Raw genomic sequence first — 23913 nt, 5'->3', positions numbered from 1 at the left:
TATAATTCGATTTTGATGCGTTCCGTTCCGTTCCGTTCCGTTTCGTTTCGTTTCGTTTCGTTTCGTTTCGTTTTATTTTCTTCCATTCCATGAGTAGAGAAAAATTCGCGACCCGCGCGAGTATTCTCTCGCCTGTCGTTTTACGCGCCTTTGTATTTCTCGATAATCGTGTCGACGATATCGATCCGGAGATGGTTCGGCTCCGCGTCAGTCGAATTCCTTTTACGAGGAATCGGAGCAACGAACGTTGAATACTAAAATCTCCTCGTTATTGCCTTGACGCTGACGGACGGACGGACGGACAAACGAACGAAAGAAAAAAAGAAAGAAATTTTCAAATCGAACGCAATAGGAAAACGTTGTCCAAAGCGTGGTTTTCCTCGAGGGCACAGACAATTGCACGCGCGTAACGGCCAGCCGTTGAAGAACAGTAGAAGAATAAGAAATTCATTTTGTCGAAATGATAAACCGTTAAAATGATAACCCATTCTCGCGAGAATTCTCATATATCCAATTATCACACGATATCAACTCGCTACGTTAACGTTGAAACACGTTCGCGGCCGAGTTTGCACTCGCATTCGCATTCGCACTCGCACTCGCACTCGCACTCGCATTCGAAATACTAAGGGACGAACAGTTTTGCGATTCCTGTTACAGTTCAGGGTTTGCTACGCGACAATATCCATGTCGGAGGAAGAGTTTGGTGTAGTCGATGCCAAACTACCGAGAGTGTCTTCGTCCGGTAGACCGTGCTGACATCCGGTCGGTGCTGGACTCAACGGTGGTAGATGCGGAGAAGAGAGCATCGGGTCGCGACTATGAATCGGACCGGTCGCATCGTCTTCCATCAGATCCTCAAGCTGCGACATACTCAAACTCGCTCCTTCTTCTGCCACCAACTCCGGCATCTGTTGATCAAACAACGCCACGCCTCGTTACCATCATTCCATTCCAAGGTCAAACTCATCTTTTTCACTCTCCTGCTCCATCTACTACGGATCAAACATCTTTTCATTTAAATCGTCGATCGGTCAGAATGAAACACGATAAGGGAGCGGTAAAGGGAGCGGTAAAGGGAGCGGTAAAGGGAGCGGTAAAGGAAGCGGAAACGCGTAGGAGAAAGAGAAAAAGGTGACAAGAAGAATGTTATAAATGAATTTCTTAAGTAAAGTAGATGGTAAGCACGCAGTATGATCTATACTGTGACGTTTATATAAACGTTTCAATTTTGCAGCCTAATTACGATTAGGCTTTGCGTTTCGAGCAGACTTTAATTCGTCGACGGTAATTCATACCGTCCCGACGTCTATTTTATGCATTCTTCCTTATCTATCATGCAACGTGCAACGTGCAACGTGCAACGTGCAACAGCGGCTTACTTTTCGAAACCTGTACTCAACCTGAAATACCCTACATACGTACATACGCGTATTATATAATACGTAGAAAAGAGTAGAATTTTTAAATTCAGATTAACGCGAGCTCCGTAGCTTTGAAAAATTTCCGTGCGATCGCTCTCGATCGTGTCCTTAATTCCGTGAGATAACGCTCTGCTGTATCTGATACGCGTACGAGAAACGGAGAATGAATGATACAATTGGGATAAAGAGTGGGGGGTACACATTGTGGGTGTGTGGGATGGAAGGCGTGAAACAAAGATAGATAGCGTCGCGACCCGTCGATCAGTGGAGGTGGAGAACGCGTGCGCGCGCACACACACATGTCTATGTTTCAGGGCACGAATAAACGAGCGATTTCGTAGCTGGTAGTCTCGTAAGAACAGATGCGGATTATGAAACCAGTCCCGAGAACGTTTATTCGGATCAAGGATCGCGAAACGATCAGCGCAACGTATCGGCGTAACCTTGAAAATATTTAACGCAACCGATGTCGAACACGCTCGCGTACGATACCAGGAAAACCGAGCGTTTCGCGGCTAGCAAACGATAGAAAAGGATACCTTGCGTTGCTCGAACTTGTTCCTGGGAAGAAGCTGCATATTGGCCGAGCTGGAAGCCCAATTAAAATCGGAAACCGGTAACCCGTGAGCTTTCGCTTGTAGTTCCAACTCCTGAACTCGTAACAAAAGTCGACGATTCTGATGCTCCAATTGTTTGTGCCTCAATTCGTTTTGTTTCATCCTGGTCAACTCGTTTTTTAACAGCTTTATGTACTCGACCGAGGATTTTAGGATCGTGCCCTTATTCGGTCTGACGTCTCGAACGATTTCGTAATACCTGCAACAACGAGTCATTGTTACGTACAATATTTTACCTATTCCCCTCTTCTGTGTTCTTCGAGGGTCGCGTTCGCGTTCGCGTTCGCGTTCGCGTTCGCGTATTCCCGTGTTTGTTAATCGTTCGTTTACTCGAACAATTTAACACATTTTATGCATACATGAGAATAGAAACGGAATGAGGTACATATGTGGATAGGAGGTCGAATCGTCGTGTCGTCGTATCGTCGTATCGTCGTGTCGGTGTGTTTACCGTTGTCGTTAGACCGAGATTCGTTTCGTTATCGGCAACGCGATATCTCGCCGCTTGTCTCGTTTGTTCTTTACCACTGAAACGATACGAGAGTACGCGCCTCCTTGCTCCTTTTTCACGAACGTTATGTAACATCGAACATCGCGATCTTGAAATTGAACGAGTTTCAAGAAAGAAATCCGGCTCCTCGTAACTTCTCTTGTACGGTTTTCTTCTATCGATTTCTCTTCGGTTAGAGTAGTTAGAGAAAATAACTCAAGGATCAGCTGAAACGTTGTTTGAAACAGGTATTCGATACCTAGTAGGTATACCATGTATACTCTTAAAACTAGAAATCTATCAAGTGTACTTACGGATCGTTCGTTTTAGGTAAGAGGGTACCAAGCTCTTTGATTCTGTCATTGATGTTGAATCGCCGTCGTCTCTCGACTGAAATTCATAATTGCAAGTTAACAAAATACCTATTACAATTAGGTATTCTCGTTCGTTTTTCTTTCTTGATCGATGCTTGATGCGAATGTTTTCATTATTTGAATTTCCTAGTTTGCCGAGCAAAAGACAAATGTCACGCGAGAGACAAATGTAGGACCGATAACTTACTCATATTATGATTATCTTTTTTTTGTCTGTCTTTGGCAAGGGCGTGTATCTCGGCCTCGGTAAGCAATAAAGGTTCCGGTTTGATTTGCAGTTCCGGAATGTTGCTCAGACTTCCAGTTTGACTATCCTTAAGATTATCACCCAAGGATCCAGCTTCGAACGATAAAATATCGTCCAGCAGGTCCTCCGCCTGTAATCAGACCGATTTAATGCGATAACCATTTTTCTATTTTTTTTCTTTTTTTCCGATCACGATTACATCACGATTACATCACGAGCACATAACGTAACGTTAATCTCTTGCCGTTAATCTCATCGTCAGCGACATTACCGAAGCTGCGTTCGCTGCGCTCTCGACCGAATATTATCTAAAATTTTCTAAAATTTTCTAAAATATCCTAAAAACGAATCGACCGGGTCGTCGATTTAGGATAGAAAAAAAGCAATGGAAATGAGAGGACTAGCGAAGATGAAATGGTTACGCGAATAAATATGTAGGAGAAGGAGAATAGATAAAGGTTGCAGCGCGGCGGACGCAAAGGAAGCAGAGGAGAAAATTCAGGCAAGATCGCGCGTTAACGCTTCAAATTTCAAATCGCGCATGTTTATGTAGCGCAACGTAGCTCTTATGGGTTACGGCTTACGGCTTACGGCTTACGGCTTGCTTACGGCTTATGGATAACTTACGTAAAAATTACATAACAATAATAACCGACGTCTGTCCATGGAAGAAGGCGCATCGATAGCGAGTCGTGCACGGACAACGACGACGCGATAGAATTAAGAAAAGTAGATTGTAGGTGTAAGAAAGAAAGCGAAGGAAGTAGCTAAAGAAGTAGAAGAAGTAGAAGAAGTAGAAGAAGTAGAAGCGAAAGGTGAAACGCAGAGTTAAACGAGTATTAGTGATTTATCGCTGAAAGGCAATCGATTCGCGTTCGCGTTCGCGTTTATCGACTCCGAAATCGATTTTGCAACGTTCCGATCGTGCTTTTACTTGAAGCTTCGTAGTCAATTCGATGGATTTAACGCGACCGAGATCCGTTCCTCTTGCTCGATCATCTGGGTTGTTTCACGGCAATCGTTGACGAGACGTCGATAGGTAGAACTTGTTGTCACGAATGACAGCAGCGCGCGAAAATGAGAGGAGAGGAAATCGCGTTTCGACGCGTGGTGTTGCTGATGTGATCGGTGCTTGCGAAATGAATGGTTGCGCGTAGTCAAAGTGGTCTTACTTAAATTTCAAAACACTACTTAGAGAAGGAGGAGACACGTCGGGAGAATATCTAATTAGCTGGCCGATATTGGCAGCTAATAAAATTACCATCGAAAATAGAAAAGTTTCGATGGGAAATTAATTAATTGACTACCTATTGAAAAACGATCGAGGAATTGCAATGTAGCTCGGTGCAATGTACATATTCCTTACGAAATGCTTCCGTATAGATTTCTTAACGTTCGAATCGTCATCGCCGTCATCGTTGGTTCTTGTGGCGAGATAAAAAGTTATCGCGATCATCTGATGATTGGAAGGAACGGTAAGTAGTAAGTAGCGTGCATCGATCAGCAAATTGGAAACGGCGAGACATCGACACGCGGCCTCGCTGGAATTTTCAGTGACGGAAGAACGCGTAGCCTCGTGATAGATTCGTGGTAGATTCGTGGTAGATAGATGGTTGCTTGATAGTTGTTCGTGATCGGATGCGATTACGCGAGTAAATGGTTCTGTAAACAAGGAATGCTGTTCGTTAGAATATCCGGTTCCTAGGAGAACGCGTCAGCATTCGCGTAGGTATAATGCACGCATCTCTTTATCGTGTTCACAGGTAGAAGCGTGGTGGTAAGTTATAGTCGCGCAAACGTTCCGCGTTCGAGAAACAAAGAAGGTGATAAGAGAATCGCGTGGAGCAAGGTTCGTTCGAGCGATAGATCGACGTCGTCGATTGGATTCCTCGTACATCTTTGTCAAGTACATACGAGTACATAAAAGGACATAAAAGAATTAAGCTTGGTGGTGGTGATGGGTAAAGGAGCAGACTGAAACTCACCTTACACCTTCGAGCGATTATATTGAATACTGGCATCTTGTTGCTGACAAATGGCAGCCTGTGGCGAAACAAGAAGAAGGTCTGTGCGTGTCAGCCGCGTAGTCTCGATGGGATTGGTTAGCGATCGAGAGCGCACGCATGCAAGCGTTCGCGTGTAGAACGATGCAGAAACGAGGATCGTGCAGAACGGAAACGATCGGAAAACAAGGGGTGAACTTTTCTCGTTGACTGATGAAGATAGCGTACGATATTTCAATTGCGTCCAAAGTGGTCGTGAAAGGTGATCAACAGCTTCCCACCTGATTTCAGTCGAAAGACCGTGGCGAAAAACGCGCGAATCTTTCTGTTGAATCGCGGCGGCGCAGCGTGGCGTGGCAAAGTTGCCGTCTTTTGTTTGTCGTTCGACTTTGTTGGCCCTCGAGGCTCGAGGCTCGAGGCGCGATTTTAGCAACGTTGCGCAAACGATCCTCGGTTGTTCGACTCGGAGAAAGAACAGTGAAGAACCGAATCGAATATAGTATCGGGAAGACGACGGTAGAGCTAGCGAATAAATCGAGAAGAAATCGAAAAGAAACGAAGAAGATGGTCGAGTATCGAGGCGATTCGATTCTCGTCAGGATAACGACGAGGAGAGCGTTAAAAAAGTGAGCGTGATCACTTCGAACTTGGAATAGAGAAACGAATGCATTTTTTCGGCTACTGCAATTCGTCGATGACACGCGAGTTCCTGGCAACCTTGCGTTTTCTCTTTGTACTACCGCACCTCCTCTGCCGCGACTACCTACGATTAAGCACACCTCAAGGTTGCGGTTACCCAATAACGTATCTCTCGATCTTGGCGAGGCGCGGAGGGAAAGCGCTGCGAGTTAAACGGAGGAAGCGTTAGAATCGAAAGAAGGACCGGCAAACTGGCGAACACACGAAATTTATTCCGAGATAACTGGAAATTAGTGGTGAAAAGTACACGACGCGACGCGACGCGACGCGTCGAAGCGATCGGTGTTATATCGTCACGAATTGAAAAAACCGATAAAGTTAAAACCACTATCGAAAAGTCTGCTTTGCGCGTGCGTACTCTCTCTCTCTCTCTCTCTCTCTCTCTCTCTCTCGTTTTATTCCTACGGTTTCCAAGTTTTTATCGATAGACGAGTGTCTTAGATCTTAAAAACGGTAGGCCGGCGGCAAATGTGTTCAAAGTGGGTGTTGCCGCCGCGCCGCGCCGTACCGTACCGTATCCGCGATCTTATGATATTTCGTGAAATAAATAAATTTCGGATCCATTCGACGATCTTTCCTTTGAAAAAGTTTTCTTTTCTTTCACACACCCTTCTACCTCCCCTTCCAATATCTTCCAATTGCTTCCAATTCGTTTCAATTCGTTCGACTCTGTTCGTTCGGTGTAAAACGTCGCGCGTCTCCTAGTCACGATGAATTGATAAAGCGAGCAAACAGACGCGGAAAAGCCGTGCTTGACGAGCAAAGGAACGCCCAACTAACGACACGAACGACGACACGAACGACGACACGAACGACACGAACGACGCTTCGGGCAAGTTTACTCCCGCGTTCGACCGAACCTCCACCGCTGATCGGTTCGTTTTGGTACTACATACAGACTGCTCGAACCCGCGCCACGCGCCACGCGCCACAAACTCCACACAATGCCCCACGCCTGCCGCCCTGCCGTTCTGCCGTTCTGCCATTCTGCCGTTCTACCGTTCTGTCGTTCTGCCGCTATCGGCTCCTACTTCTCCCGCTTCTCCACCTCCGCCCTTCTCCGATCATTCTCGTTACATATTTAACAACCGCGCACTCTACTATCTCTACCGACGAACTTGTGTATGTAAATACATATGTACTCGTTCGACTTTCTGCTCTTTCTCTTTCTCTTCTTCTTTTTCTGTTATCATTTCGTTTCGTCTCTTCTCTGTTCGACGTCGGGTCTGGTTGCGTCATTTCACATCGTCGTTCAAGTTTTCGCAGCAACAGGTTGACCTGTTAGTCAACCAGACGTATGTACAGTAGTAGGTACATACTACTTTTCATTTATTTCACGAACGTAAAACGGATAAGTTAATCCGTTGAAAATTCCAGTCTTGTTACGATTGCTCGTACGTACGAGGAAGCAAGTTGACTGAGTTTCACGGTTACTGGTTAACAGGTGCGCCTGGTGCGAACGTCGCGAACGTCGCGAACGTCGCGAACGTCGCGAACGTTGCGAACGGTAATTTTACCCCAAAGATCGAAAGTCAATTAGCTCGCGTGAAAAGAGGGGATCGAAAATTGGTTGGACTACGAAACAATATTGTCCCTTCTTTGGGGACTTTGCAAAGCAACGCGACGCGACGCGACGCGACGCGACGCGAATACTAATCGTAAGGAGAAAGAAACCGATCGATTCGCTTTACCATTTGACTACCAAGTGCGCTCGCAATTACGATTTCGAATTGTCTAACCGTAACCGATATGTAGGTATGTATACCTATGTATGTAGTCGGTCGCGCAACGATCACTGGTGAAAATACTCTGATACAGTGAATTATATCAGAGATAGTTCGAATAAAGTTAAGTTAAGTTAAGTTAAAATAAAATAAATTTAAAATAAAGTAAAAAAGAAAGATAAATACCTCAGAGTTGCTAGTTGCGACGCTGGAAAGTCCTGGTGACATAGCACCGGTCGTCGGGTCTGGACTGGCCGCGACCGGATTACCGTGCGACAAAATCGTCGCGGTCGGAGCGTGTGGATAGGAGGCCAAATGAGGATGCTGCGGCTTCGGATGATGCACCGTTGGCCCCGGTGGTGCACTCTGAACGACCATTGGCACGGATGGTGGCGTAACTTGGACAGAGTTTCCACGAAAAACGTTTTCGTTTTCGTTTTCGTTTTCGTTTTCGTTTTCGTTTTCAATATCTTCGCTACCACCGCGAAACGATTCGTGAAGATACTGCCGCACTTGGTTCTTTTGCTTTTGTACAACGTGGTAACGAGTCGGGTTTTCCAGGAGCGTACGTACCTATAAACAATAAACGCGTTGCACAGCAAGTAGATACCTATATATGTAGCACGTTGTCAAAACTTGGAAAAACTAACAGATAGGCTTAGCGTACATTTCTACATAATATGTAATATGTAATATGTAATATGTAATATGTAATATGTAATATGTACTTTTAACCAAGGATAAGGAATTTCACTTTGAAGAAATTTTCTTCCAGTATGTACCTCGTTCCTTTCAAAACGCCTATCTAATGTTAGTTTCGTTTCGATGGGTCAGCATTTTTTATCGCACTCGCGCGTCTCGCGATCAGTTATCGCTTACGCAGGCTTCTTCTCAACCAAGTGCCAGAAGAGAGGAGAAGCAAAGGAATAGAGAGTAAAAAGATAGGTAAAAGAAAAGAATGTACTTGCAAGACTTGCGGCGGCACATCCACCCCGATGGTCGACAAGGATGCGGTAGGTACAGGTCTTGGAGGGGCAGCTGCTGGTCTCTGTTGCTGCAAACTCTGACGAAATTCTGCCTCTCGCCTCTCCTGCTCCTGCAGCTGTTCTCGCATCAGCTGGAGCTTCAATTGGGTGCGAGAAGTGGGCGTTGCGGTCTTGAACGTCGGTGGACTGAAAAACAAAATAATCGAAAATAATCGAAAATCATCGAAAATCACCGAAATTTTTCCCATTTTTTCCTCCTTTCTTTATTTCACGCCACTCGATCGATACGCGTTTCAATTTATTTTTAACTTTAACCACCGCATTGCTATTTTTTCGGTCTGGAAATTTTCGATTCCTTTCGCCTTATCCGACGGTTGCTTCCGCGTAACGTTTCTTCTCTTGTTTTCGCAAACGGACAAACGTAAAGGTTTCGAAATTGTACTAGGATCGCGGAGGGCGTTCGTTGAACGGCGATAAGCGTTAACGGGACACGCAAAATTGGTATTACCGAATTGGGAAGAGGGCCAATTAATGGCCATAAGAAAACTAAAATAGAGAGATTGTGCAATTTCGATCGAGATTCGATTCTTATCCTCTGAATCGCGTTCCGATTCAGATCCTATCTTCCTTCCTTACTTTCTTACTTCCTTCTTTCGTTTATTTCTTCTATGTTCAGCCTCGTCCATTTCGTGTATGTATTATATGTATGTACAATATAATATGTACCTATGTACATACACGCCTTCCTATACGATCTTCGCGAATTACGTAAGCTAGCCTTCGATACAAAACCGACGCGCTTCTTCCACCTATCCCTACTTTTTCCACTTTATCGTCTTTTTATCCCGTTCCATCCACTTTCATTCTAATTATGTTCTAAAAATCGGGGAAAAGTTTCCTTTTGGAAAAATAGTTGAGGGCAAGACGTTTCGATAGCTGGTAAACCGCGAGACAGCAACGAGAAAATTCCTCGCGAGATTTACGAAAGATCTTTTTGCGCGCAACAACCAAGGCCGTACTTATATTTAGACGTAATGTTTACGGTCGAGAAGAGGAGCTAAGGCAGGGCGGTAAAAGAAAATGTACGGACGCGTTCGATCGAGATTGAGAATCGGGCGACGCGACGGGAAGGGAAGGGAAGGGAAGGAATCAGAGGGTGAAATTGGGGAACTGGGTAAAACGCATCGGGCAAACTTCGAACCGTTCTAACAGTTCTGTACCAGCCTTGCGGGCGAATGGGGCGTAACGGGCGTGCGAACGCAACGTGGTCATTGCTGCGAGAACCATTGGACAAGGGTAACGGCGCCATGGCAGCCATTCCATCGACGATCGACGGATCCATTTCGAGGATCGTGCGGAGATCGTCGTCGATACCGATGTGTACGCGGACGCGTTGCTCTCGTTGCTCTTTCTCTTTCTCTTTCTCTTCCTCTCGACGATCCGGAACGGTGGTCGAAGCTGCTCCAGCGATACCTCCGCCTCCGCATCCGCTCCCGCTCCCGCTCCCGCTCCCGCTCCCGCTGTCGGTTGACCATCCAATCTTCGTACGCGCTGGGCACGCGTACGACAACAAGTTCTTCGCTTGACCATAAAGTCGCGATAACGGAAGCGAACCGAACGACGAGGATAACTGTGTGGTCGGCAATGGCATTGACGCCGAACCCGGTGCCGATGCCGATGCCGAGACCGAGACCGACGTCAATTCACTCACTGTCACCGGCACCGAAGCCGTTTCCACTTTTACTTTTGATTACGACCCGACGAAACGATCTTGTTGTCGTTTCAGGCAACAACGTCTCAATGATAGCCGTCGAATCGTTTAAAAAACGAGTCAGACCGTTTAGTTATCCGATTCAGCAGCGATATCAAATCCTCCAATTCAACGATTCGCCACACTTTTTTCAATATCCGTTGCATATCCTCTCCGGAAAAGATGGAAATTTTTAGCCGTAACGCGGTGACACTAAAGGCAAATATCGCGAATTCTTTTTGTCGCAAACATCATCGACGCCGAGCAGCCTGTCAGAGACGAAAACCGACGCGACGCGACGCGACGTTTCGGCTTCTAAACCTGGATGCATTTCTATCCCAGCCGTTTTTGACATTGCACGCGCGCAACATTCGTGCAACTTTTGCGCATTCGCCTATTCGCGCCAATTACGTTGGCTCTTCTCGTTCGCTGCTCGCGACTTTTCGAGTCGTAACAAAGGTTCGATCAGCGCAAAGGTACGTACAGCAAAACGGTATACATATCAAAGAGATAATTCGAAAAGAGCGGATCTGCTCTTTTTCGGATTTCGTGGAAAATGTCGAACCTTCCACTCGGCTGTGTTTTCATTTCAGATTAATTTTGCTTCAATTAAGATCGAGATCGAGATCGAGATCGAGATCGAGATCGAGATCGAGGGAGAGCGAGAGCGAAAGCGAGAGTGAGAGGGATTCGACGCGAATTGGAAGGTAGAACCGAAGACGAGCCGAGTCGAGCCGAGCGGAATCGAGGAGAATCGAGGAGAATCGAGCAGAGCCGACTCGAACCGAACGGTGACAAGAATGTGCCAAGAAGAGGTCAAACGAGGAACGTACTATGTACAACTTGCTTACTTACTTACTTGTACTTATTTACTTACAACTACACCTAGATCTACACCCGTCGTCGACAGAGTGTGCACGGAGATGCTCGATTATATGGTAAAGTCGTTCGTATGCAGATATCGTTGAAAATCGTTCCGAGTTGCGTCAAAGTGTTTTTCAACGCAGCCAATCACGTACCTGGCGGTATTCGGTGTTCGGCTCTTCAACTCGTAGTACATGATGTCTTGCAACGGCGACGACAAAAATGAAAGAGCCTGTTCCCAGTCGTGTTGGTCGGTTTCAGTTCCAGTTCCGGTTCCGGTTCCGTTCCCATTTCCGTTTTCGTTCTCGGTCTCGATCTCGTTTACATTATCCGATTGACCGATTGCTGGAACTCCGTTTGCTTTGTTGAAGCATCGATAGTCGCGTAAACTTGCCTCCCGATGCTCCAGATCAGCTGTCAGAGCCGCTAGATCGAAACCCATGTCGATCCCGGATTCGTCCATTCTGCCGTTTGCGATACCGTAGAAAAGGTGCAGCGCGACGCAGCGCGGACTGAGCCGTCGCGACGCCACTTGTCGCCAACAAATCGGACCTTGGATTCTTTTCCGGACCGCGACGAACGACCGCGATTACCGAGACATCGAGACACCGAAACGACGATCCCAGATCTCGAGTTCTGCTTTCTAGCGTGGCGCCTCCCCACTGACACGAGCCGAGACGAGACGAACGCGTGTCGAGCAATAATCGTCGAACCGACGCGACGACGCGACAGACGAGACGAGACGAGACGAGACGAGACGAGACGATCGCCAGTCCAGCAACAACTACAATACAAACCGGCTGCTTGGGTTTAGCTTACAGCCAGCGGGGAAATCGCTCGCTCGCCTGCTCACTCTCTCTTACTCTTTTTTTATCTCTCCTCATTTCTCTCTCGAGATTCTCGATCAACCGCGCTGCTTGCCGGTTAGCTTGTCTACAGTTCGCTGTTTGCTGTTAAATGCCCGATGCCCGACCTGTAGTTCATGGGGAGGATAAAAAACATCAGTCATCTTCTGCTCGTTATCACCATCGTCACGTCCAAGAAAGCTGGTAAACAGAAGACGATCGTTAGACCGATGATCGAGTGAACAACCGAAACAAAATTTCACCACCACGTACGTGATCATTAAGATCATTCAAACACGAAAGCACGACAGTACGAAAAGCAAAAATACGCAAACTCTCTTCTTTTCGAGTCTGCCGCGATTCCTTATGTACTGATGCTGCCATCTCGCGACTAACGCTTTAACCCTTTTCATGTAACTTCATTTCACGCGGCTATCTAAATATTCCTATTCCTATATTTCACGAAACTGTTGGCTTTATTTTTCGTCGTTTCGTGAAAAGACGTTTCGTACCTCTGGCTTCAAAGGTAAAACATATCTAAACGAAACTAAAACCAAGTAACATTATCGCTTATGAGGAATTATCAGCTGTAATTATAGTAAACTGAAAGAGAAACTGCAGAAACTTATATTTGTCGGCAGGTATACGTATCGTACAAGAGTGCCGTAATTGTTGTTACGCAAAGCTCGAGGAATACAGAAAACGTTGAAAGTTTACGAAATTCGTAAAATTGCTGACAAACAGCGTGAAAAATGTTAACGATGGACGACTTTCAGCGGTAACTTAACCAAATGGAATCGAAGTAACGACTATTCGAATCAGTCGATGAATCGTTAAGGTCTGAAACGAAGGCTATTCGTTGTTCTAATCGACGTCGACTCGATTCGATTTCATCCACAATGTGTATTAGATTTTATAAATTTGCCACTGTTTTAATAACGATATGGAGTATTGGTGGCAGTCGTCGAGTGTTTGGCAAGGAGCAACGCTTCCCGCCAGAAATATCAGCGAAACTGGACGAATACTGGAACTCTTACAAGGTACGGTAAACGTTAGATACAACATGATATGTTTTTCAATGACTTTTCAATGACTTTTCAATGACTTTTCAATAGGCTCGTTACAATAAAAGTTACTCCGGAAGCGAAGAGAACGACCGAAGGACGACTTGGGAGGAGAATCTAGTAACGATCTACAAACACAACATGATGGCCGCAGCGGGTCATCACAGTTACACTTTGAGAGACAATCACATGGCCGATCTCGCTACCAGACAATATATCCGAGAGATGGTTCGTAGAGAAACGTAGGGAAACATAATTATCGAACCGATTATTTTCATGGATTGTGTTTGATCTTGTTAATAGGTGAAACTGATGCCTAGTCGTAAGCGTCGGGTGTCGACGAAAGACATGGTGGGAGCGGTACTGCACGATCCTCGACGCGTCCCATTGCAATTCGACTGGCGCGATATAGGCTTTCTTACCCGACCGGAAAATCAAAGGGACTGCGGAAGTTGCTACGCCTATTCGATAGCTGGTAGCATTCAAGGACAAATTTTTAAGAAAACCGGCATTCTGATCCCATTGAGCGAACAACAGTTGATCGACTGTAGCACATCTACGGGAAATTTAGGCTGTTCTGGTGGATCCCTGAGAAATACATTGAGATATTTGGAGAAGGCAAAAGGATTAATGAGTCAAGCTCATTATCCGTATAAAGGAAAAGTATGCGGTTTTGCTCGATTTTCATTGATTTTCCGGTCGTGTAACGTTTTTGAAGCTCGTCTCTGACGCGAACATGTAGCAGCAAAGCTGCTTTGCATTCCGATTTCCGATTTCCCATTTCCCATTTCCCATTTCCCATTTCCATTAGTGCTCTCCCTCTTTACTCGTGTATTTCGTAACGCTTATCTTCGAATGCTTATCTTCGAGTACACGTTTATAGCTGATGTAATGAAAAAATGTTGCTGCAAAACGTATACACGGAGAACTGGCAAGCGTCAACAAACGTTACGCAAATAAATCGAACAGTTGAATAGAATCTTTTTTCTCGGAAATGAAAATGCTCGATACCGTATATGCAATATACATAGAATAATATAATAGAAAATTGAAAGGATTGACCCGCGTTTGAAACAGCAAGGTCGATGCCGTTTTCAAGAGGACTTGAGCGTGGTCAACATCACCTCGTGGGCTGTCTTACCGGCGCGCGACGAGAAAGCTTTGGAAGCCGCCGTAGCTACTATAGGTCCGATAGCTGCTTCGGTAAACGCCAGTCCGAAGACCTTTCAACTCTATCAGTGAGTATATTTCCTTCTATTTTCCTTCTGTATGTACTTCGTATAAGTCCAATAAATAGTTTGACCGTGAGTTGAGAGATTGAATTTTCCTACATACCACGTGCCACTTTCTCTTTATTTATTTCTTTAAGCGCCCGAAAGGGGTGAGTCTGCGAGTATGTGTAGAGAAAGGCAATACATGGCGGAAGCGAAGAAAAGAAAAGGGAAACGTTTTGACACGGGATCGACTCGTGGTTGATCGTGTTTACGCGAAAGATGAAAATACGAAAAATCGTGTATTCTTCTTTTTATGGTTTATACTCGAAGAAATTGGTCCAGTTACGCGATAACCTTTGATGCATCGTTTATGCGATGACCCTGAAACGGCAACGAACCAAATTAAAGTCGCTGAACTCGCGTTTCGGAAGTGAAAAAAATACCGCGAAGGTTGAGCCCAGATCACACAAATTTCTTTCTTTCTTCGTTTTCTCGTTTAAAGTAGGTACCCAACAGCTTAGCTGTCCCGAAAATAGAATTTCTTTCCATTTCTCTATTTTCTTATTTTTTTTTCTTTTTTCATTTAATTTTGCAAAATGTACGTGTACCTAATATTTAATCTTTCGCAGCAATGGAGTTTACGACGACGAAGTATGTAGCTCGGACATGGTAAATCACGCAATGCTAATCGTGGGGTATACTCGGACCGAATGGATTTTAAAAAATTGGTGGGGTGACGGATGGGGTGAAAACGGTTACATGCGTCTGGCGAAAAATAAAAATCGTTGCGGCATAGCTAATTATGCGGCATATGCAAAAGTGTAATCAGTAACTCTACACGTGTTTTATTTCATTTCGTTTCGTTTCGTTTCGTTTCGTTTCGTTTCGTAATTTTATGCTTACGCTCGACTTACCTACTTACTTATGTTCGACTTTGAACGGAGACAAAATTGTAACGATTAAAATTGATTTTAGAATATCTACCAATGCTGTGCCGCGTTTCATTTTCTCCCTGTTCCTTATTTTAAACGGTATCTCATGGAATACACGGAAAGAAGAGTGGAAAAAAGGAGTGGATGGTTAAACGAAGAGACCAGTTCTGCCTTAAAATGTACGATGGCGCAAATAAGGAAACGAGCAGTGGTATCGATGATACTATACAAAAATCTTTTGGCTATTCAAGAAAACACCGAGCAATTCGTTTATCGGGAGGAGATGCGTACGCGTAGTCACTGCGTGACACGAAGTTGAAACTAAATTTTCAAACAGGCTGGGAATAAACGGTGACCAATTACGGCGAACTGGACGATGAAACGTATATGTTAGGAATAGAGGAGCGAACGGTCGAGAATGTAGGTGAAAAAGACGAGAAAGAAAAGCATGTTCGTGGCGCGTGTTTCCATCAAACGATATCAGTACGATTCGTCTTCGTCCAATCCGCTGTATCCCCCCGCTTATAGAGCAAAGTTCAGACTATACCGAGAACCGATGCGTGACTAAACCATCTGAACGATGTGTCTTCAGTCTTCGTGGATGAGTTGGTTGGATAGTCGCTCGGATAGGCAAAAAGTATCGCGGTCGTAATTATTATAAAAAGTATCGGGAACAAGTTTAATGCGAAGAGGACATTGTCGGGACGAAGGGAAGGGAAGGTGAAGAAATCCCTTTTGATTTCGTATCACCGGGGAGGACATCATCGCATCGTATCGTGAAGAAAAAGAGAGCGACAAGAAAAATGCGAACGAACGAACGAAAGGTATCGAAAGGTATGGACGAGAGTAATCCGCGCTAGCGCGATCGATCTCGATCCTCGGCGAATTTACCTCGTTCGATCGATCGATCAATCAATCAATCAATCAATCAAATCAATCAATCAATCAATGAGCAAGCGTGGCTCGATGGGAAACGAGCGGCTGCTCAACGATCCGCGTCTATCCCCGAAGCCGTCTGAAAGGAGGAATCAGTGAAAGATAAAAAGAGAAGAGTAGAGGAAAGAAATAAGAGCGAGAAGAAGAGAGACAGAGAGAGGAATCGGGAGGATCACGAGTGGGAAATCGAAAAAGAATTTCGCAACGATGCGACTCGTTGACCAGCTTCTGCTTCTTTCCCTTCTTTTGCTGGGTAACCGGGTCGAGGCTATTTTACCCAAGGTCGCAAACCCCTTGTCTTCCGTTTGGTGGAGTTTTTACTCCCGATCTGCCACTACTACTGCCACCACCTCCTCGAATTCCTTATTTCCTATCACCGCCACCACTACCGCTTCCACTTCTACTTCCATATCCCCCTCTTCAAAGTTCGAAGAAGAGAATTGCGTTGGGTGTTCGACGCAAAACAAAATTACCCTATTGGTCAACGATCCGATTTTAACGGAGTTAAGGGTCGAGTACGTGAAACAGCAAATTCTCAAGAAGCTACGACTCTCGAAGCCACCCGAGATATCCATGTCGCTCTCGACCTTGCCGAAGCCTTTGATAAATGGTCGTGTGCTCGAACTTCGACCCGGTACACCACTCGAACCGGAAAGATCGGTTGACAGTTTCTATGGAAAAACCGATCAAATTGTCGTTTTTCCAAACGAAGGTTAGTTTACGATCCCTTTCCTTTCCTTTACTTTCTTTTCTAATTCTCCTTTCTCTAGATGGACGATTACAAATACGCTTGTAAAAATTAACTATATCAAGCCCGCTTGAATGGAACAAGGAACATCCAAACAAGTCTTGATAAATGAATTCGTGATAAATGTTTCAGGAATTGCCGATTCGAAAAAATGTCGACAGAAATCGAACCACTTGACGGGCTTCAATCCTGCCGCTTGTTTCACCTTTTACTTGCCAAACGAAATGCAGTTTGTAGACGTGACTTCGGCACAATTATGGTTTTACAAAGAACACGACGAGAACGACGATCTGAATCAAACATTCGTGCTTTCCGAACTTGATCACTGGGATCTGGACAGAAGTTTCGAAAAGAACACGATCGTAGCGATTTTCGAAACAGATATCGGAGGTAAGTAAGGCGAAACAACTTTCAACAGCTTTTCTTTCTTTTCTTTCTTTTCTTTCTTTTCTTTGTCTAATTGTAAGTACACGTCCAAGTATGTACCATATATGTATTTATATTTGTTGACTGGCGGTAAGGACTTTAGACCGAGAGAGGGTATGTTGGGAAAAACGCAACGTTCTGCTGATAGATGATAGAAAAGCGTTCTCGTATCGAGTAGAGCAACATACGAGCAGCGCGACGACGATTTCGAATTGATTACTACTGATCGATAAAAAAGTAAAATTGCGGGACGAGATAGGGGTGAGAGGATTGTAACGCGAACAAAGTTGAAAGAAAGTTGCTGATACACGTTACAACGAAAATAACCAACAACCAAACCGAGTCGTTGTTTCAATGTTTCAGAGGGATGGGTAAAAGCCGACGTGAGCTTTACGCTGAAGAAGTGGGTGGAGGAACTTCGGTTGAACCAAGCGATTCAGATAGCCTGTAGCACCTGCTCTATTGACCGAGACACCGCACCAGTTTCTATTCAGCAGACTTTGAAACCTTTTCTGGTGATACACACGTCGCCATTGCCGCAGAAAAACAGACCTAAGAGAAACTCAAATTGCCTGCCGGAAATGAAAGAATGCTGCAGAGACGAACTGTACATCAATTTCGAAGATATCGGTTGGAACGACTGGATTCTTCATCCGAGCGGCTATCACGCATACTTTTGTCGAGGCTCTTGTTCCTCCGCAGCATCTTTGACCATCACCGGATCACCCTACAGCAACGTAATCAGAGTGAGCATGCTACCTTCTCTCTTATATGTTTTCGTCTTTTCGTCTTTTCGTTAACGACCGTTAACAATCCTTTATCCATTAAGAGAGGAGAGAGAAGAGAGAAGATGAAGGATGACACCTTCCTCCGTTCTTTGTGTTTTTTTTTTTTTTTTTGATTTCAGAAATTGTTGGCTAGAAACGGTAACACGATGCATCGTAAAGGCGAAATCGTTCCGTGTTGTTCGCCCACCCAATTATCACCGATTCAGCTGCTCTACGTCGATTCTAACAATACGATTACGCAAAAAACATTGCCAAACATGGTGGTAGAAGCCTGTGGTTGTATGTGATTCGTTTTTTTTTTAAACAACGATCGTATCTTTTTCGAATGCTTCCAACACCTTGTTCGCTAGTTGAATTACGATCTTATCGTTAAAGACATTTCAAGTATCAAAGACATTCCGGTAAATGTAGAGAGACGCGAGTGTACGAGCATACACGTATGCATAATACAGTTTGCACAGGCGGCCGCGGCCGTGCGAACGAGCGAAACAGTATTCATCTTCTATCTACGTACATAAGTAAGTACTTACGTGTATGTATATACGGTTGCCGTCGAACCGTGCTCCTTTAACCTGGCAACCGTTTTACATTTAACATGAATGTAATCTACCAGAAATGTAATCGTGCTCGTCGATCAAATTTATTTATTATTCGATCAAATTCACCTTCATCGTACCTAAGTATCTACCTTTTTATACATTCGAACGGATCAGTCGACCAGATTTATAATTTCTCTCTTGCTGGGCTACATATTACTTACGTTTCTTCTATGAATGTGGTTTCTCCAAGAAATGGCACAGAAGAAAAGAGCACAGGTAGTAGATCCTCCGAGAAACATTCTGCGCTTTCTTGCTTTACCTATTACCCTATGAAATAACAAATATATTTTTTCAAATCAAACACTTTTTTTTTTTTTATACATACATTACTTACTTACTTACTTACTTACTTACTTATGCATGGGTGTATGCGAAAAGTGACGTAGTATTGCATGCCGTTAGTTGGATGAAATAACTGAGGTGGCGCTTAAATCAATTTCTATTCGGTTCGGCCTAATCTTCGATGAAGATTGTGGGCTGTTTTACCGGCGTGGAATTCGGAATTCGGAATTCGGAATTCGGAATTCGGAATTCGGCCTTGACACATAAGTAAGTACTTACTTACATATGTTGTAAGTAGTCAAGTTATGTAGTTCGTACAATGATGGCTCTAAATTGTAGAGTGCGCAACTGAACAGCCGAGAAAAATGGGCGACGTCGGTATTGTCGGTATTGTCGGTATTGTCGTTAGGTATTTCAAGTTGCAAGATATTGATGGACATAGGAATAAAGTGTAATCAAGCAGCAACGCTGAGCTAGCGTATCGTTTGATCGTTTCGTACAGTTTCGTATTGTCGTCAAGACTGTGACAACAATGTTGTCTGAAGTGGACGTGTTCATCAGTAATTATACCCTTGTCGATCCTGAAATATATCAGCTTTGGGTTGATGGTCATTCTTGTAAGTTTATTGTAGCAGAATCTGTAAATCTGTAAATTGACCTAACCCTAACCGTTCTTTTCATAAAATTAGCGAGCGAAGCGGTTAGCATTTTACATCAACGAGGAATATGTCATGAAACGAGTGCCTCGATCGAATTGGTTGCTTCCGACATTCTAGATCATTATCGTACGTATGCTCTTCTGGAAAAGCTGCTTCATACGCCTACGAAATTGGCTAGCGAACAACTTGCCTTTCAAATAGAACCTCAAACTAGTCAAATGCTGATAGAAATGTAATCAGACACTTGTTTGTTTACCATCAAAATACAGTTTCTTTTCTAATAAAAGATTTTCTGATCGACACCGATTGATTTCTAGGTACTATGAATTCGACGATGTTGTGATCAGAGAATTATTAGGGAAAAAGCTAACATCGAAAAGTAGAAAAGACCTGGATGAAGTGTCAGAAAAGACGGGTATCACGCTAAAGAGTTGTCGCAGACAATACGACAACGTGAAGAGAGTGTTCAAAGTGGTGGAAGATTTGCCAGGATCTCTGGCTGCCAATATAGAGCAACACTTTTTACTTTCCGAAGATCTTTCCAAGTAACGCTATAAGAGACTCGCTAGTATAGTAGACACGGTTATGGAATAGATCGAAATTTCTGTTAACATTTATGATATATGATCGCTTAGGCGATACGCTGCGGTGGTATTCATTGCCTGTCTTCGATTCGAGATGAATAAAAGGAAACTGCAGTTTCTAACGTTTCCTGATATCTACCATTGTGCCAACAGTATGATGTCGTCATGGACGTATCGCTGTATCGGATCAGAATATTTTGACACCGATTTGGATAGAGAGTTCTTATTGGAATTAGCAGAATGTAGGATATTGTTGGAAAACGATAAACACCATAAACAGTAAGTTGTCTATTGGTTAAATATGCATAAAATTTCACTTACATATACACATATTATGTAGGTAGGTATGTATATTATTCAAACTTATACATTATGGTTGTTTCAAACAGTTTAGTATGCATCAAACTTAAACCGATGCTTCTTGAGCGTTCGTATCAGGAAATAGATTCGAATTTTCGTTCATACACGAGAGCTATATTGGGAATTGGATGTAACCTTCATCGATCTAGAGATTTACGGTTTTTCTTTCTAGAGTTAGTCGAAAGATGCATCGAACCATGGCGTCAAGTAAACTGGACCCATACCGATCTTCGAAATTTCTTATCGGTTTATACTCAGTGCGCTCTAGACATGGATGTACTTAGGTATGGAATAAATGCAAATTAGCGTAAAAGAAGATAAAAGTATATAGATTTTCATTTTCAGAGATACCGAGTTGAGAGATGCCTTTGAACGTTATATGAATGTTGTAACTTGTTGCTTATTGCGTATGTATCATACGTGACTATTAATGCAAGAAGATGATGGTATACAGAAATTGAACGCAACAAACGTTGATAGCAGTTGAAACATAAATAAAAAAGAAGATACAATTATAAATAAATAATCCGACCATTTGTATTATATGTATACTGCAATTTATTCAATTCCCATAATAAATAATTAATAAACAAATGCAGCATATTTATTAATTAGCTTGTTTTCGAAATTGATATAATTTACAATTTTACAATTTATTGTTAGTTGCATATCATAGCTGAACGTAGAATTTTCGAATTATTTTCAAACTGGTTTGTACGTATACATATATACATGTAGCAGTAAATCTGTACTCTCGATTGACTTTGTATCAAAAGTAAGAGTTGTTGGTTATTGATACTATTCATTTCAATGCTCGTACTGTTATTTCTTTCGAGATAGCGCGGTCACTTCCACACATAGACGCATACACACACGCACTAATTGAAAAATTCGAACGAACACATTGTTTTTTGTTTTGTTTTGTTTTGTTTCGTTTTTTCTTTTCTTTTTTTTTCTTTTTTTTTCTTTTTCTTCATTTGCATAGATGTATGTTGTACGAATCATGGTATACTTGTTGATTACCACGAGTCGCGAACGTGTTCACTATCGCTGAAACAATTCTCTACTACTTATCCTATGATCGTTAAATCTTTGTACTTATTTTGTAATTAAAGAGATACCTATGGGAGGCCATACGACTGAAGAGGAGGGTACAAGGATTCGAGGGGCAATTGTAATTTTACCTAGCAATCTATACAAATGGTTGGTTACCACTACTGGGATAAACCTAGCACTTTGTTTACCGCGAATACAATATCATTCATTTGCGGTAGAGCCATAGTTTCTAACGTTTTAGTATAAGGCATAGGAGTATCAACGCCTGTGATACGAACTACCGGTGCATCCAGATGATAGAACGCTTCGCCTGAAAAGAAAAGTAACGTGAAAACAGATTGATGCGCGAGTGAACTAGTTTCGGTATAAGTAGACTTACTTTCGGAAATTCTAGCGCTAATCTCTGCTCCGATACCGCATTGTGGCCAACCTTGTTCAACGGTTAAAACGTGATTCGTTTTCACCACTGATTGTACAATGGTGTCTATATCTAGCGGTCGTAAAGATCTGAGATTGATCACTTCTGCCTCTATTCCTTTTCCCGCGAGTTCGTTTGCTGCTTCGAGAGCTTGTTCGACTGCTTTCGAATGTGCTACTAATGTTACGTGTTTACCGACACGTTCGATTTTCGCTTTACCAATTGGAAGAAGAAAATCTTTCGATAAAGCCTCGTCGGACATGGGATACTGAAGACCGTATAAAATTTCATTTTCTAATACAACGACTGGGTCGGGATCTCGAATGGCAGCTTTCAGCAGTCCTTTGGCATCTTCGCTGTTATAAGGAGATACCACTTTCAGACCAGGGCAGTGGCTGTACCAGGCACCGAAGCATTGCGAGTGTTGTGCCGCTACACCTGCTGCAGCTCCATTTGGTCCACGAAACACGACAGGTACGTTTACTCTGCCAGCAGACATGTAAAATGTTTTCGCAGCGGAATTGATTATCTGATCGATCGCTTGCATGGCGAAATTAAATGTCATAAACTCGCAAATCGGACGTAGTCCAGCCTGAAATGATACGATTTCGATCAGAGGGAGCTCCAATTCGAGTTCGAGTAAGGAGTAAAAAAATTGAAAGACGCTACGAGGAAAGAACCATAGTAGTTCTTTACCATAGCAGCTCCAACGGCGATACCAGCAAATCCTGACTCGGTAATGGGAGTATCGATCACGCGTTTGTCTCCGTACTTTTTCCAAAGACCTCTGCTAACTTTATACGCTCCATCGTAGAGTGCCACTTCTTCGCCAAGTAAAAATACTTTTTCGTCTCGTTCCATTTCTTCGTCCAAGGCCGAGTTCAAAGCATCTCGTACAGTCATCTATATATCAGGATCACCGTGTATGCCGAAAGAAAGTAAAACGTGTTATTGTATTTCGTTGCGATAACGATCGAAATCGTTAGAAACGATGCGCAACGCAAATTATCGTTGTCATAGATTTTCATCTGTCGAAACGAACATTGAATAATTAGAATCGAAAATGAATGACCTTTGTTGCCCTTCAACGCGAAACAGCCACGTCGAGTACATCATTGAAGAAACAAACAAATAAATTGAATGTAATAAGTATAGAAAGAAGAAATAAGAAAGAAGAAAGAAAAACTAGGTCTTTTAGGAAGTTAACATCATTGCGAGAGGGAAGGGAAGCGTACACGCGAAAACGATCTTGTCAAACGAAAGAGGTTAGGTTCGTATATTCTGGCAAGAGTAGAAATTAAAGATATTTCGATGAAATAAAATTCTTACCTGTTGTGCGGCAGTCCATTTTGATGTCGAAAACGAGCGCCGAACAACTTTGCTCACGACAGACTAGAAACAATAAACAAGTAGTAAAGTGTATAGTTGTTCATTTTTTTTTTTCTTTTATCTAAGCTATGAACATCGTAAGTATCTTCTTTAAAATATAGGATATATATATATATATATACACACACATATAATAAAAATGATAAATTCGAGCTCGCGCTCTTTTTTTTTCGAACATATAAATATTTACCGAAAACATTTGTAGGCCGTGAATTGCTCGATTAATTATCCTGGAGTGTCGGTAGCGTTCCAGTCGATCGAATTGCTTCTACTTCTTATTCACGTGTATCGCTAGATCTTCTGGTTCGTGATTTTATCTTAACCACGAATCGAAACGCGGAACGGTACTAAGGAAAGCAAGGTCAGTAGGCGAGCTCTTATGAAATTCGTTTACTATGGTAATGATATTCCTCTACGCGGCGACCTCACGCAACC

The 23913-nt window shown here is 43.4% G+C and overlaps 5 protein-coding genes across 16 annotated transcripts; 3 read left to right on the top strand and 2 right to left on the bottom strand.

The window, feature by feature from the left end:
• Window positions 1–90: 90 nt before the first annotated feature.
• On the bottom strand, window positions 91–11641 carry Mitf (transcription factor Mitf). Of its 5 annotated transcripts, none has more exons than XM_034333309.2 (7): window positions 11334–11641; window positions 8543–8750; window positions 7765–8151; window positions 3093–3282; window positions 2846–2921; window positions 1964–2240; window positions 91–911 (listed from the first exon to the last, which is right to left on the bottom strand). In XM_034333309.2, the coding sequence occupies exons 1-7, from the start codon at window positions 11639–11641 to the stop codon at window positions 672–674; spliced, it is 1686 nt and encodes a 561-aa protein (XP_034189200.2). In that variant the 3' UTR covers window positions 91–671. The 5 variants fall into 5 exon arrangements, with proteins under 5 accessions (XP_034189200.2, XP_034189201.2, XP_076548541.1 ...); XM_034333310.2 differs by lacking the exon at window positions 11334–11641 and adding an exon at window positions 9785–10607; XM_076692426.1 differs by lacking the exon at window positions 11334–11641 and adding an exon at window positions 9201–9658.
• CtsL4 (Cathepsin L4) lies at window positions 10680–15622 on the top strand. Of its 4 annotated transcripts, XM_034333339.2 has the most exons (7): window positions 10680–10790; window positions 10908–11252; window positions 12665–13063; window positions 13139–13315; window positions 13391–13750; window positions 14165–14325; window positions 14931–15622. In XM_034333339.2, the coding sequence occupies exons 3-7, from the start codon at window positions 12923–12925 to the stop codon at window positions 15124–15126; spliced, it is 1035 nt and encodes a 344-aa protein (XP_034189230.2). In that variant the 5' UTR covers window positions 10680–10790; window positions 10908–11252; window positions 12665–12922; the 3' UTR covers window positions 15127–15622. The 4 variants fall into 4 exon arrangements, with proteins under 4 accessions (XP_034189230.2, XP_034189228.2, XP_034189227.2 ...); XM_034333337.2 differs by lacking the exons at window positions 10680–10790; window positions 10908–11252 and adding an exon at window positions 12051–12227; XM_034333336.2 differs by lacking the exons at window positions 10680–10790; window positions 10908–11252 and adding an exon at window positions 12051–12292.
• Window positions 15623–15820: 198 nt separating this feature from the next.
• On the top strand, window positions 15821–19405 carry daw (activin beta chain dawdle). Of its 2 annotated transcripts, none has more exons than XM_034333325.2 (4): window positions 15821–16881; window positions 17050–17307; window positions 17707–18089; window positions 18173–18289. In XM_034333325.2, exons 1-4 carry the CDS (start codon window positions 16377–16379, stop codon window positions 18242–18244), a joined length of 1218 nt encoding a protein of 405 aa, XP_034189216.2. In that variant the 5' UTR covers window positions 15821–16376; the 3' UTR covers window positions 18245–18289. The 2 variants fall into 2 exon arrangements, with proteins under 2 accessions (XP_034189216.2, XP_034189217.1); XM_034333326.2 differs by having other exon boundaries at window positions 15822–16881; window positions 18251–19405.
• Window positions 19402–21690, top strand: Fibp (acidic fibroblast growth factor intracellular-binding protein). Of its 4 annotated transcripts, none has more exons than XM_034333333.2 (6): window positions 19402–19629; window positions 19702–19903; window positions 19989–20216; window positions 20307–20534; window positions 20788–20899; window positions 20961–21690. In XM_034333333.2, the coding sequence occupies exons 1-5, from the start codon at window positions 19545–19547 to the stop codon at window positions 20897–20899; spliced, it is 855 nt and encodes a 284-aa protein (XP_034189224.2). In that variant the 5' UTR covers window positions 19402–19544; the 3' UTR covers window positions 20961–21690. The 4 variants fall into 4 exon arrangements, with proteins under 4 accessions (XP_034189224.2, XP_034189225.2, XP_034189222.1 ...); XM_034333334.2 differs by having other exon boundaries at window positions 20947–21690; XM_034333331.2 differs by having other exon boundaries at window positions 20645–20899.
• On the bottom strand, window positions 21150–23838 carry Pdhb (Pyruvate dehydrogenase E1 beta subunit). Its single transcript, XM_034333335.2, has 5 exons — window positions 23669–23838; window positions 23419–23481; window positions 22786–22992; window positions 22051–22681; window positions 21150–21981 (listed from the first exon to the last, which is right to left on the bottom strand). Exons 1-5 carry the CDS (start codon window positions 23675–23677, stop codon window positions 21830–21832), a joined length of 1062 nt encoding a protein of 353 aa, XP_034189226.1. The 5' UTR covers window positions 23678–23838; the 3' UTR covers window positions 21150–21829.
• Window positions 23839–23913: the final 75 nt, after the last annotated feature.

The sequence above is a fragment of the Osmia lignaria genome, chromosome 15 (genome assembly GCF_051020975.1).
Source record: "Osmia lignaria lignaria isolate PbOS001 chromosome 15, iyOsmLign1, whole genome shotgun sequence".
Taxonomy (NCBI): domain Eukaryota; kingdom Metazoa; phylum Arthropoda; class Insecta; order Hymenoptera; family Megachilidae; genus Osmia; species Osmia lignaria.
The sequence above is the reverse complement of the archived record's forward strand: the minus strand, read 5'-3'. Positions and strand labels throughout refer to the sequence as shown.

Excerpts from the sequence above, each read along its gene's own strand:
- Mitf (XM_034333310.2), bottom strand. The coding sequence starts at position 10,215 with ATGCCATTGCCGACCACACAGTTATCCTCGTCGTTCGGTTCGCTTCCG. Across the intron at positions 3,283-7,764 it reads TCGCAACTAGCAACTCTGAG|GCGGAGGACCTGCTGGACGA; the intron begins GTATTTATCTTT and ends GTCTGATTACAG. Across the intron at positions 2,241-2,845 it reads TTACCTAAAACGAACGATCC|GTATTACGAAATCGTTCGAG; the intron begins GTAAGTACACTT and ends TCGTTGTTGCAG.
- CtsL4 (XM_034333339.2), top strand. The coding sequence starts at position 12,923 with ATGTGTATTAGATTTTATAAATTTGCCACTGTTTTAATAACGATATGG. Across the intron at positions 13,316-13,390 it reads GACAATATATCCGAGAGATG|GTGAAACTGATGCCTAGTCG; the intron begins GTTCGTAGAGAA and ends TCTTGTTAATAG. Across the intron at positions 14,326-14,930 it reads AAGACCTTTCAACTCTATCA|CAATGGAGTTTACGACGACG; the intron begins GTGAGTATATTT and ends AATCTTTCGCAG.
- daw (XM_034333326.2), top strand. The coding sequence starts at position 16,377 with ATGCGACTCGTTGACCAGCTTCTGCTTCTTTCCCTTCTTTTGCTGGGT. Across the intron at positions 16,882-17,049 it reads TGTCGTTTTTCCAAACGAAG|GAATTGCCGATTCGAAAAAA; the intron begins GTTAGTTTACGA and ends TAAATGTTTCAG. Across the intron at positions 17,308-17,706 it reads TTTCGAAACAGATATCGGAG|AGGGATGGGTAAAAGCCGAC; the intron begins GTAAGTAAGGCG and ends TCAATGTTTCAG.
- Fibp (XM_034333331.2), top strand. The coding sequence starts at position 19,545 with ATGTTGTCTGAAGTGGACGTGTTCATCAGTAATTATACCCTTGTCGAT. Across the intron at positions 20,217-20,306 it reads CTTTCCGAAGATCTTTCCAA|GCGATACGCTGCGGTGGTAT; the intron begins GTAACGCTATAA and ends ATGATCGCTTAG. Across the intron at positions 20,535-20,644 it reads AACGATAAACACCATAAACA|TTTAGTATGCATCAAACTTA; the intron begins GTAAGTTGTCTA and ends TGTTTCAAACAG.
- Pdhb (XM_034333335.2), bottom strand. Across the intron at positions 22,993-23,418 it reads AATGGACTGCCGCACAACAG|ATGACTGTACGAGATGCTTT; the intron begins GTAAGAATTTTA and ends CCTGATATATAG. Across the intron at positions 21,982-22,050 it reads TAGCGCTAGAATTTCCGAAA|GCGAAGCGTTCTATCATCTG; the intron begins GTAAGTCTACTT and ends TTTTCTTTTCAG.